The 12,747-nt window shown below is 31.8% G+C and overlaps 2 protein-coding genes across 3 annotated transcripts; one reads left to right on the forward strand and one right to left on the reverse strand.

The window, feature by feature from the left end:
- The first annotated feature begins 2,414 nt into the window (after positions 1-2,414).
- Positions 2,415-6,860, forward strand: LOC137825349 (probable CDP-diacylglycerol--inositol 3-phosphatidyltransferase 2). 2 transcript variants are annotated; one of them, XM_068631022.1, is made up of 11 exons: positions 2,415-2,584; positions 3,153-3,276; positions 3,675-3,759; positions 3,857-3,906; positions 4,907-4,946; positions 5,070-5,114; positions 5,197-5,262; positions 5,360-5,474; positions 5,562-5,618; positions 5,704-5,802; positions 6,555-6,860. In XM_068631022.1, the coding sequence occupies exons 2-11, from the start codon at positions 3,210-3,212 to the stop codon at positions 6,612-6,614; spliced, it is 684 nt and encodes a 227-aa protein (XP_068487123.1). In that variant the 5' UTR covers positions 2,415-2,584; positions 3,153-3,209; the 3' UTR covers positions 6,615-6,860. The 2 variants fall into 2 exon arrangements, with proteins under 2 accessions (XP_068487123.1, XP_068487127.1); XM_068631026.1 differs by having other exon boundaries at positions 2,445-2,776.
- A 1,290-nt stretch (positions 6,861-8,150) lies between these two features.
- LOC137819537 (chloroplast protein FOR GROWTH AND FERTILITY 2-like) lies at positions 8,151-10,222 on the reverse strand. Its single transcript, XM_068623423.1, has 2 exons — positions 9,851-10,222; positions 8,151-9,134 (listed from the first exon to the last, which is right to left on the reverse strand). The coding sequence occupies exons 1-2, from the start codon at positions 10,124-10,126 to the stop codon at positions 8,286-8,288; spliced, it is 1,125 nt and encodes a 374-aa protein (XP_068479524.1). The 5' UTR covers positions 10,127-10,222; the 3' UTR covers positions 8,151-8,285.
- Positions 10,223-12,747: the final 2,525 nt, after the last annotated feature.

Raw genomic sequence — 12,747 nt, forward strand, 5'->3', positions numbered from 1 at the left:
CGTTGAAAAGAAATGTTGTTTATTTTCCATATTTATAATTCATTTTAATTCAATAAAATCAATGACAATTATTTCAATTTCTTTACTTATTGAAATTTATTAACTGTTATTTTATTTTACTTATATATTATACACATTTTAATATTTTTATTATAAATTTTTGTTATTTCATACTCTTTTTTTTTTCTAATCTTATCTTCGTATACCATTGTATTTTTTTGAGATTTGAAGATAAAAAGAGTTATAGTTGTTCTCGAACGGATGATGTTGGACATAGAGAACAATGTTTCTGCTTTCATCTTAGGTCGGTCACTGCTACTCCAAGCTTCCTGCTTCGTCTTCCTTCTCCCAGTCGCTTGCTCCGCAGACGAGGGTGGTCCGTGCAGAAGACACTCCAACGCTCAAGTCAGTAACGTGTCGACACTCGAGTGTTAGAGTACTATAGATAATGACGTACCTGGTTATTTGAATGTGAGCTATTTATATTACTTTAATGGTCATTTATTGGTGGATCGGATTACGAGGTTGATTTATGGTTAGAGTTGTGTTAAACAACCCTTAATTGTGGATTAACCCTGTTGACTTGGTTAGTCATGAGCCGGTCAGTCACGTGCTATTATATGACCCTTTCATTGTGGTTAAGTGACTGAATGGACTCACTAGAGTCGTCTCGGTCGTCCGAGTACAATAATAAAATTGTCAAAATGTAGACCAATCACCAAACATTTACAAAAGTAAAAAAAAAAAAAAATCAGCATGAAATTCTTCAAAATGTAATTTTAAACATATGTTCATCTTATTTCAGAAATGAAAACAAATCTAAGATATAGAAAGATAAAATTTGGAACATGTTAAAAACCACTATAAGTGAAACTTAAATATTTGAATTAGTAAACAGGGTACAACAGATAAATTTTTATTTCCTAAAGGTAAAAACTGAATTATCTGAGTAACTTGACCACACGTATATAATTATTAACAATAAAAAAAACTTTAATAACAAATTATTGTTGTTATTTAAAATATTAACTAAAATGTAAAAAAAAAAACTAAAAACACTATATCAAATAAGCAGACGAATAAGACTGCATAAAAATGATAGACTATTATTGCTTTATCCAAAATATTCACAGTCTCGGGCTCCAAACAACTGTTTCAACATTAAATAAAGAAGATATTTAAATTTCATTAACTTACATAAATTAATATATATGAGTAAAAATTTTATGATCATTCCATGTTGAATCCATAGTTTTTATTCCCTTAAAAGAAATTGTATTCGTATTTTTTTTATGCAAGATTTAAGAACAGATATTATTCTTTTGTTTTAAAGATTCCAAATTATCCATCCTTCTTTTTTATTCGAGATAGTTTATTTTAAGTCATAGATTTCCTTAAAATTCAGGATAGGTCAAAGAAAATACAAATAGTTTATTGTATTTGATTTCTTTCATATTAACTTATGCTTCTTGTTAAATACAAAGGAAAATAACAATTAAGTGTATTTAATATCATTTTTTAAAAAGGTTTATATAGTTTTTCAATAGTCAAATATAATTAACTTAAGCGTATAATTAATATGAATATAAAAAAATAAAAAAGTTTATATAAAATTTGTGTTGTTCAATTATTTTTTAAGAAATTTATCTTTTGACACAATACTTAATTTTAGTAGCAATTAATATATAAATTAAGAACACAAAAAATTATTTATAGATAAAATAATTTTATTATAAATTAAAAATATAATACATAAATAATTTTTTATTTAATATTTGATTTTCAAAGTTAAGTACTTCACAATTTAAAAATGATAATAAATAACTATTACAAAAAACCTATTGAAAAGTCCAATAAGAAGGATCTAACTTTTCATGAGTGGGGAGCCCAACTTCTCTCTTACAAAAATTGCGTGTGTTTAGGAAAAGATTTTACAACCTGTTTGATTCCAAATTGAAAGAGGTTATACATGTTCCAAAGTTGAAACAACAAATAAAATATAATATAAATGATTATTTAATGTGCACTCAGTTGTTGAAAGAACAAAGAATCTTGTTTAGTGTATTAATTAGGTCTTGGTCAGAAGTTTAATGAAAATATTTTGTAATTAAAATTTGATTCTAGAGATTAAAATATTAAGTTAAATATTATTTTGTCAATATATATATTATAATATTTAAAAGTTGTTTATATTTTTTCAATTTGTTTATATCTTATACATTTAAAGGTTTATCAAATTCTTTTTAAAGACCAAAATTAATATTAATTGTAATATCATAGGCAAGTTAAATTAAGAATTAATGGATGCACTTTATACTTTGTACACTTCTAATTAGCTTCTTTTCTTCTTCTTTTATATATGTGGTAAGAATAATGATAAACTACTAAAGAGGGAAAAGAATTACATAAAAAATAAATAAAGAGGGAAAAGAAAAAGAAAAAACGAAAAAGGAGAACGCATAGTTTTGCTCAAAATAAACAAAGTGCCACCTCAAGTTTGTTCCCTGTTTGGATCAACCCGTCGTTGCAACCGGCAGCCGCACCTCCTCTGTCGCCGGAATCCACCGCATTCTCTTCGGCACCGGTATCGTATAATCATCTCTCTCGTTGATACCGTTATTCCTTTCAATTCCCTCTCATTAAGCCCTAGCTACTGATAGCATCACCGCTCACACCGTCAACGTGCCGAATGAAGAACCGTCCTCTGCGGCACGCCAGTTAGGGCTTGGACGGTGCACTGCATTTTCGAATTCCTGACTTTCAATTGGAATTAAGGGTGCAGAAGAGAACATTTTTTGATTTGGCATCGATTTGTGATTTGACTTTTGTAAAACGAATCCACAACACACACACACGGGCACACTAATTGAGCTTATGGTTATGTTGCCTGAAACTGTTATTGTGGAGAGGAGATTGGTATTCGGTTGTTTCTGTAGGGGAGAATATACTAAGGAAGTACGTTATCGGATTTTGAGTTGCGGTACCATCAGATTATTGGTTGTCTGTTCTGTTTTTATATAGTTAGGTTAGGTAGATGATTGCGACTTAATGCATGTTCCATATGTGTGCATGACATGGGATGTGAGTACCTATTTTAGCACGTGTCTTCATAGATTTTGATGGATTTCTTACTGGAAACTACTTGCATGCAGGTGAATATTTGATTGGCAATACTTAGTAGTGAAATTTTAGAATACAAAGAAGCTTCAATGGCCAAGAAACCAGGACAAAGATCCAGTAAATTATCTGTGTACCTTTACATTCCTAATATAATAGGTGGGTGTTTACTTTCTACGTTTACTTACGTAGTGTAGCAACAATGCTCTTAAAAAAACACATTGTAGCAACAATAGTGTTCTCTAACACTTGCGTTAATAAGAATAAAGGGATACAAATCTGATAAGGGACATATAGACAGAGCGAAACAGAAATTTCTCCGGGCCATTTGTCTTATTGGCACATTTGTTTTTGGAAAACATGAGGCTCTGTTACTCCTTTATTTCATTATACCATGTGTTAGCAACTGCTGTTTTAAACAAATGGTTGTTTGATATTGTAACTAGTGTAACACTGTTTATGATTGGATCGTTCAGGAGATTTTACTGAACTTCTTGGTCATAGTTCTCCATGAATACAAACTGTCTTAACTCCTGACGGTGTCCATGGTGATGCAGGATACATCCGGGTTCTTTTAAACTGTTTTGCCTTCTCCCAATGTTTAACAAACAAAATATTGTTCTCTTTTCTCTATTTTTTGAGGTGGGATACCAGTTTATGGACTTTCTCTTTTATTGATTTTCTTACCATTTATGATTGTGGGATGTGGGACATAATTTGGCTGAATCTGTGTTGCCAGCTTTGTTTGTGATGCTGTCGATGGCTGGTGTGCCCGCAAATTCAATCAAGGTATGAACTTTTTTTTTGATGTCAGATAACAATACGTTTATCTGTTAAGGTTCTCCTATTGAATTGAGAAATAATGTCAATGCTCAACTAAGAAAAATCTTGCTCATAATTTATCTGTGTTTCCACAATGCATGCCATTGCATTTGCATATATCACACTAACCTTCAGAAAAAGTTAATTGAGGGATAATTGCGTTTTGACTCCTTGTAGTTTACTCTTTAGAGCTTTTGAACACGATCTCTGTGTTAATTTTTTTGTACCCTTAGTTTATCTCGGTTTAGTGTGAGAACACGTAAAGTTTTACTTTACCTACTCTTTTATCGATTATTGAGTCCTTCAAAATCATCTGGAACTTAGAATCTGGAAAATAAGTTTGAAACTGAGGGAATGTCTATATATCACAGCAGAGCTATAACTTCCTTAGATATTTCTTTGAGACGCATAGTATATACAGTATGAATTTGAGGTAATACTGATTTTCACACAATTCTAAGGCTGATACCATCTGAACAAATATACATATTATTCTACTATTTTTTCACTTAGCTAAGGGTTATTTAATAGCAAATTTAGATGAAAATCTGAAGAGTCCACCAAATTTCATCATGTGCTAACTCCCAGTGTTAAGGATGTTTGTTTGCATTCCGTTGTCTGTTTGACCTTCACATTTTTTAATAAAACACTTGGTAGACCATATTGAACAAGAAAATAAAGGGATAACATGGCATATGCTAATGAGGGTTGGCTTAATTGGTATAATCAAACATCATATGTGAGAAGGTCCTGGGTTCAAATTGTGCTAGTGATCTTTCAGTGATATCATGTGTAAGCACCACTATCTCCCTAAATTGGCTTGTAGCTTGCCCTAAATGGGGGATTGGGACAGTTACCTATCTCCCTAAATTGTCTATTTTTATTCTGAAAAGACAATTATTCTGTATAATAAACATATATATTAACCTAGCATTTTTTATTTTGTATTGTTATTTTCTTGATTCAGTGTCAACCTTTGGGGCTGTGCTGGACATGGTAACTGACAGGTTATTCTCGGCTCTCTCTCTATGCTTGCATGCCAAAGATGTCTGATGATCAATGCTGTTATAACTTCTTTATGTTGCTCAATTCTTGTGTGCTTTGAATTAATGTGGCTTCCTTGATACCAGAATTAGCACTGCTTGTCTACTTGTTGTCCTTTCCCAACTGTACAAGTAAGATGTTTTCCTTTCAAATTCGTTAGTCACTGTAATATTAAGCATGTAAACCTGACTTTTGGGTTGAACTTGAGTAAAGGCCCGGCCTTATCTTCTTGTCATTGCTTGCTCTAGACATTGCCAGCCACTGGCTGCAAATGTACAGGTAATGCATATCGTCTGTGTATTTTTCCCCTAATTTTTATTGATGTTTCTGCAATTATTGGGTTTAATCTTGATGATATTTGGACTTTTTAATGCAGTACTTTCTTGACGGGGAAGGCTAGTCATAAAGATGTAAAAGACAGTAGCAACTGGCTTTTCAGGGCATACTATGGGAATAGGATGTTTATGGCTTACTGTTGTGTCTCATGTGAGGTAAGTGTAATATCCTCTTCTTGATCTCTGTGGAAAATCTTTAATAAATAGTTTTTTATTTGGATTCTTATCCTTAATATTCTATAGGTTATTTACTTAATCCTGTTTTATCTTGCGGAGAATCAAACAGAGAAATTGGTGGATGTAAGTTTTCGCTACTGGTGTTAAATTATTTAAGACTTTTCATTTACCATGATCATCACAGTTTCTCAATTGTTTCTATTTCCAGGTTTTATCAAATAATTTGCAAAAGATATCATTACTTTCTCTCCTAATTGGTACTAGTTTATTTGGATGGGCAGTCAAACAAATTATAAATGTTATTCAGGTTCGTATGTTAGCTCTGCATTTTTTTATGATTAGGTGCCTTCATATTTTTAGATTTTGACCACCCAGTCAATAATGAAAAGACGATGAAGAAAAATGAAATTAAAAGAAGTAACACGTCAGAGAAGAAAAGAAATTCCAAAGTCCAACGAAACAAGTGGCTGTGGCACTAATTGTTCATTTTTTTTAATATTCATCCTGGAAGTATCGCAGTAGTACAAAATTTTGAATCAAAATATTTTGTATTCTACTTTTATTTGTGGTTTAATTATCGTTTGCCAACCTTTTTTCTATGCAAAAGGAGAAATTTACATGCAGACAATTTTTTATTTTGAAGTCGGCACAAAGTTTCGTGAACTGTATTTTATTGAGTACAGTTATAAAATTGTATTCTACTAGAGATGGTGACATTACTTCAATTTGCAGAAGCTTTCCACACAGTATCAATTAATCTTGATAATAAATTGAGGGATTGTTTTAGGCTGTTAAAATGTGGATTAAGATTCAACACATTCGGTAACTAGCAGGTTCTGTGGTGCCTCAATGTGAAATATATTAACTTTTTGGCTTGACTTGTTAACTTAATATCATGACTTGATAGTGAAAGGAGTTTTCTTTACATTCTAGCTATATAGAGAGTCTTGGAATAACAACTGATTCTTAATGTTTTTTTTCTGATGCTTTTGATTATTATTTACTTGATCATTAAACTGAGTCCTGCATTTATCTGCCCCAATACCCTTGTGATTTCAGATGAAGACAGCAGCAGATGCGTGTGTGCTTTATGACATTGACAAAAAACATAAGAACTGATGTTCCTTCCACGACGAGAATCCCTTGCCTTTGTCTCCTTGTACCAAATTAATATGAATTGCCATAGACGGTAATTGAGCTTGAATTGTTCAGTTTTCTACATTTGTAATGAAAGAAATAGAAAATGTTAAAGTAAAGAATTCACCTTTCCATGTAGCAAAAAGATTCTGTTCAAGGCTGAGTGTTTTTTCTTAACCCACTGTTAATTACAATGCAACGCAAAGAAATATTTGTTCTGTTGTGAAATTTCAAATCCCTTTGTAGGAAAAGGATTGTCTGATTGTGAGTTTATATTCTCTCTCGGGCGAGATGGGGGTGGGGGTGTATAAACTGAATAAACACCTTTTATTCCACTTTGCAACACACTCTCTTGAATGTTTATGGAAATTCGTATCACAGTGTGAAGTGATCCAATGTCACGTGTTCTTATATATTTTGCTAATTTACGGTATTCGCCACTGATGTCTCTGTCGAATCTATTCCATGAATCCATGAATGATAGATTCATTGCCTGCTCAAAATTTAGTTTAGACTGGATATGGTTTGCGCAAAGTAATTTACACAGGATTCGACAACGCATGATGGCACCATTTTTTTTTTGCAATTCCATAACGGGTGATGACTGCTGCTTTCTGTTTCTCTTTTGTAAACAGTATTTTATTTGTTACTTACATTGTTGGATGCATAAAACGATCCATCTGGGATCTTTACAGTAATAACCATAGTTTTCCATAACGACACTGGAACGATAGTAATGTACTATTTTCAACTTATTTTTCCCTGTTAGGTACAATTCATTACTTAGGAAGTAAATTCCAACATCATTTAACAAGTTTATCATGAGTTTTATCAAGTAACAGAAAATGATTTTAAAATATTCATTTTCCTGCATTCTCATGTCGATATTAGATAATAGCTAAGCACACTTTTAGCTTAACATAGTTTATTTAAAGAAATAATTTTATTGCTGTAAACTGTGATTAAAAAATAAATCATTTATTCATATTTAAGCTATACTAAACATGTATAGGGTAAAAAGCAAATGACTCACTTTGATACAAGTCACTATTTGTTTGTGCTCTTCAAACATTAAATTCCTAGTTATGCAAATAATCGTTCATTTTATTTTACTATTTACCTTTTTTATGCCAATATCTTAATTTTATGAGGTGTGCGTTATTAGTGTAATATCGTATAATAATTTTCAAGAATTTCTGAACCGGTACGACGACGTTCCAGTGTCGAGTAAACATGGTACAATGCATTACGCCTTTTGTACATGGCTACATCAGCAGCTGCAAACTGGCGAAATGGTACAATAATATCACACCTTTGGAAAAGCAATGACTAAATTATCGTCCTGTCTGCATAATACATACTACTACTGCATAAGATCCAAGGCATAACAATACACATGCATAAGCAGAATATTGATAAAATCAATCCAAATCTTCAAATGAAACAGCTACACAGTTATTGACTGCATAATAATTGAACCTACCAGAGATATATACATTCACAAGCGTAGTCAAATAATAGACAAAATCAAAATCACATGTTCCATAAATAATGACCTTGCTCCAAACAAAGCAAATTTCTCTATAGCGTCCCTACTTTTCCTTGACAGCAAAACAATGTTCATAAAAAAGGTTCCTGGCTGATTAAAGAGTGCTAATAAAGGCTAAATCCAAAAAACTGGCTAATGATGATGGCAAATCCAAGGGCTATTGCAACAAGAGAAGAAGCCCAAGTAAGTTTCTCGGTTATTCTAGGTATTCTATCTTTTAGTGCCTCGCTACACGAACCAATAAATACCGTGTAGCTCCCCATTGCAACCACAGTTCCAAATAAGAACATAATGAGAAATGCAGCACCAGCCACGCGTGAAGGCAGAGCAAGGGCAGGCAACACCATCATCAGAGCGTCTGGTTGCAGTCCATGAACTATTCCAGTGGCAAAAGTAGCAAAACCAATCTTCTTCTTTCCTACTACAGGATTACTATCACGCGATTCATAGACGCCGCCGACATCACATTCACCATTTTCTAAGGCAACACATGGAGCAGGCACTTCTGAAGCTTCCTTAATCCCCATAGCACCAATTACTAGCAGGGTAAGGCCAACCACTCTAGTGCCCCATGTTCGGATAATTTCAATGTGAAGTCGATCCTTTAGGAGCAAAAATATTAAGCCAAAGATCACTTGACCAGCATCATGGCCACAGCCCCAAAGGGCTCCAACAGCAGCACTCTCCATCCGTGACCGGCCTATTGACAGTGGAGCCAAAGCTGCAAGGTGATCAGGCCCTGATAGTGTGTGCAAGCAACCAGCAAAGAAACCAGTCCAAGCACTGCTTAGAAGCTCAGTGCGGATAAGTTTTCCACCAACTGCAGCAGCGGCAGGGCCACCAGTCTTGGCAGCACTTTGAAAAGTCGCAAAAGCTGCCGGTGCAAAAGCCGGCTGGATTAAGAGCAAAACAAGAGCAGACAGTACTGCAAATGTCCGAGCTGTTATTATTGCCTGAAAAAACATAGCAAATCATACTTTTAAACTTCACTAGAGTGTTCAAACATCTAAAAGGCAATAACTGTGTGAATCAAGTCTTATATAGTATAAACCCTTGTAACCTTAAGCCAAATAAATGAATAATAATAACAATTTCAGTGAAACCTTTCACGTATACCCAAATTTCAACTCGGTTAGACCCAATTCAACAAATAATTTAATGATCACGTTTTACAGGTAATAACACGTGATTAAAAAGCTAAGTTTGGTTATGATTCAACTCAACTCAAGTCCAGAAACAAACAGTATTACCAAAACAGAGCTATTGATGAAAAAAATCAGTCACAAAACTGCTATATGCATAGTACACAAGCAACATAACACCATCCGTTCAGATTATAACATTTCTGCACACATATAAAAATTCCTCCTTTGTTGGTAATGTCCAATTTTCTAAGGCCATTAATTTACCCCCTTTAAATAAAAAAAGTAACGTAAACAACCACATTAATAGAATTTGCCACTTAGCAGAATACAAAAATTACACGGATTCCCTATGAACCAATGACATGGTTAGATGCTTTTGAATAAAATCACGAAGAGAATATTCTAGAGGATACAGTTTATGACCCAGAACACCGTTGCATTAAAAACGAGCAGGATATCAGATGCAAACAGCATGAAATGCACCCAAGATCTAAGCCGAAATCATAACAGCAAAAAGCACCTACCTTTGGTTTTTGGAAATTATTCCCAGTGGTGATCTGATTGAGGGGTTGGGATTGGGGTGTGGAGGTTTGAGCACGAATGGGTTGAGAAGTGATAATGGGAAGTAGGGTTTTTGGAACAGAAGACGACAACGGAGATGATGCGTTTTCATGGTAGCAAGAAATTGAGGTGAAGGAAGAAGGCTTTGAGGAGAAAAGATTGAACCTTGGAGAAAATCGTGTAAAGGGCTTGAGATTGGTGTGAAGAGGAGAAGAGGATAGAAGCCTATCCATGGCCATGGCTTCTATCGGAAACGAAGAGAAGAGAAGTGAAGAGAGATGCTTTGATTGGATAAAGTCTTGGTTTTGCACCCAAAGTTGAAGTTTACCAATTTCCTATTATTTTTTTTAGGAAATTTTTTTTTTTTTAATTTAGAAATAAATGATCTGTTGATTTGATTGTACCTATAAAAAGTAGCATTAATTTTAGGAAACAAGATTGTTTAATCTATTCTTTAATTTTTATTAATTAAGATTTTGATATATTCTTCCTTCAAAATTTAAATAAAGGAACTGTTATTTTGACATGGTAAAAACACTCCTCTGACAACTCAAAAAATTAATATTATATTTATTTTATTGTGTTTTTTACTTTTTATTGTGTCAAAGAATCATTATTGAATATACGATCATTAAAATCACGACCCTGCAACACATTTATTATTAATTAATATAAATCAAAATAACATAATTTCTATTTTTCTTACCAAAATCATTACCCGTGTGAATATGGAGGTGGGATTTACCTTTAAGTATTAATTGACATATGATTTTTTCAACTTATTATCAAATAATTAATCTGCATTTATAAATCAAATAACTAAACAAAATTTTCAACGATTTACACCCATTAAATTTATTTTTCAAAGAATTATTAAATACAACAAAACAATCTCGAATAGTTGGAATTTTTTTCATACATTTTAAATCATGTTTACTACCACGCATAAATTCAAAATGGTCTTGTCACTATTAGACTAATATTTTATAGTTCAATCCACTACATTTTGAAAAACCGTTTAGAATATTTACTATAATTTCTTTCTTTCAAAATCTGTTATAAAATCAAATAATATCTTGAAAAAGTCATAAAACCGAATATAACTTTCCTAATATAGCATAAAAGGTAATTTTTTATTTATTTTCCATATTATTATAGTAAAAGAAATTCATCTTAATAATAAAAACATATTTAAACACTGGTAAATATCCTGATAAAATTTAGGGTGATAATATTTTTTTTTTCTCACTTTTCATAAATGAAAAAAAAAACAATTATTTTAAATTTTAAAAACTCAAAAAGTATTCCGTGTATAGATTATAATAAGTCGATAATTGAGTTTATTTGAGTGCTTTGATCTTAAATCCTAATTGATGATTGAGTTTCTTTATGTGTTTTTGATCTTAAACACTAATAGAGGCTAGGAGATGTTCAAAAAAAAATTTCTATGAAAAAAAAAAAAAAAAACCACAAGCAACATTGCATGGAAATTAGAAAGATGTTTATGGAATCAAAATGAGACTTAAGAATTGTTCACTTCTTTTTACTAGGTGGAACAATTTAACAATAAGAGGAAAATAGCAAGATGGAGTCCTCCCCTTCCTTGAAAGCTCATGGACAACAATGGAACCAAATAACTAAGTGTTTGACTTCTCTTTAGTTATACTAGTTAGAAGGTGAAAATAGTGTATTAATGCTTTTCTGATGGTTTAAATGAGATTTTAAACACTCATTGAAGACAATTCCCTTTTGGTTAGATTTTTGTTTTAAAAAATTTAACTAAATTATAGATTATACCAAAAGGTAAAAGTGTAGTTAATTTATATTTATCTTATTAATAAACCTAAGTGTAGTGTAATCAATAGTGTCTAATTAGATTTTAAATAGATGATACATATAGATCCATAGGTGGCAATATATTTTTGTGACACTAATATATGTGGACAAACAATTTTTTTCAACCAAATTAAAATGGTGATTTTTCAACGTGTCATAACAAGTCATGAAACTATATTCCTAACAAGGTTATATCATGGTAGAATATGGTTAGTTGTGTTGTGCCAGTGATTAAATTGGTAATTGTGATTCTTGATATAACAATGAGAATAAATGGTGATGGAATGATTAGTTAAACAATTTTTAGTTGACATGATGGTTGAAAGAGTTTGATTGATTTCTTCATTAAAGATACTCACAAAATATGTTGCTGAATTAGTTACGAAATAAGGTTAAGTGTGCTGTTGTGTTAAGTGTTTCACAGTTGTTATGATTGTTATGAACCCTTCTAGTTGCGTAAAAGATGTTCATGGGTCTCATTGTACCATTGTGAAGGGAACATCATTGACATTCATTGGCAAGATAATTGGTTAAAGTTGACATAAAATGTGGTTATGAAATGGTTAAATGATAGTTATAATTGGAACAATGCTTAGTCATTGATGATAGGTATACAATGACACATTCACATTGTCACTTACACTACCATGTATTGGTGTGGGACTGATATAATTAACTTTGTTTCGTTAAAGTTTATTTGCAAACTCATTTCTTGTACATCCAAAACACATAAACCAATAATCATTTGTATCATTTTATCAACTAGTTGATGCATTTAATAAATTAAATATACATATTCAAATTCACATTACAAGAAAATCATTAAATAAAGATTAATTTTAGAGACAAAAAAAATTAGTAATTACATTAACTATTAAATATTATTTTAAAGACTAAAAGAATTATTGATATGTAAAAGAATTTCTATTATTAATAAATAGTTTCTAATTTAGTATCTAATTAACTAACAAAATTTTACCTACCAACTAATTAGTTTATAAAGTTGGTAACTAAATTTTTTATA

The sequence above is a fragment of the Phaseolus vulgaris genome, chromosome 11 (assembly GCF_000499845.2).
Source record: "Phaseolus vulgaris cultivar G19833 chromosome 11, P. vulgaris v2.0, whole genome shotgun sequence".
NCBI classification, from domain to species: Eukaryota; Viridiplantae; Streptophyta; class Magnoliopsida; order Fabales; family Fabaceae; genus Phaseolus; species Phaseolus vulgaris.

Excerpts from the sequence above, each read along its gene's own strand:
- LOC137825349 (XM_068631022.1), top strand. The coding sequence starts at position 3,210 with ATGGCCAAGAAACCAGGACAAAGATCCAGTAAATTATCTGTGTACCTT. Across the intron at positions 3,277-3,674 it reads TTACATTCCTAATATAATAG|GATACATCCGGGTTCTTTTA; the intron begins GTGGGTGTTTAC and ends ATGGTGATGCAG. Across the intron at positions 5,619-5,703 it reads AAACAGAGAAATTGGTGGAT|GTTTTATCAAATAATTTGCA; the intron begins GTAAGTTTTCGC and ends TTCTATTTCCAG.
- LOC137819537 (XM_068623423.1), bottom strand. The coding sequence starts at position 10,126 with ATGGCCATGGATAGGCTTCTATCCTCTTCTCCTCTTCACACCAATCTC. Across the intron at positions 9,135-9,850 it reads ATAATTTCCAAAAACCAAAG|GCAATAATAACAGCTCGGAC; the intron begins GTAGGTGCTTTT and ends ATGTTTTTTCAG.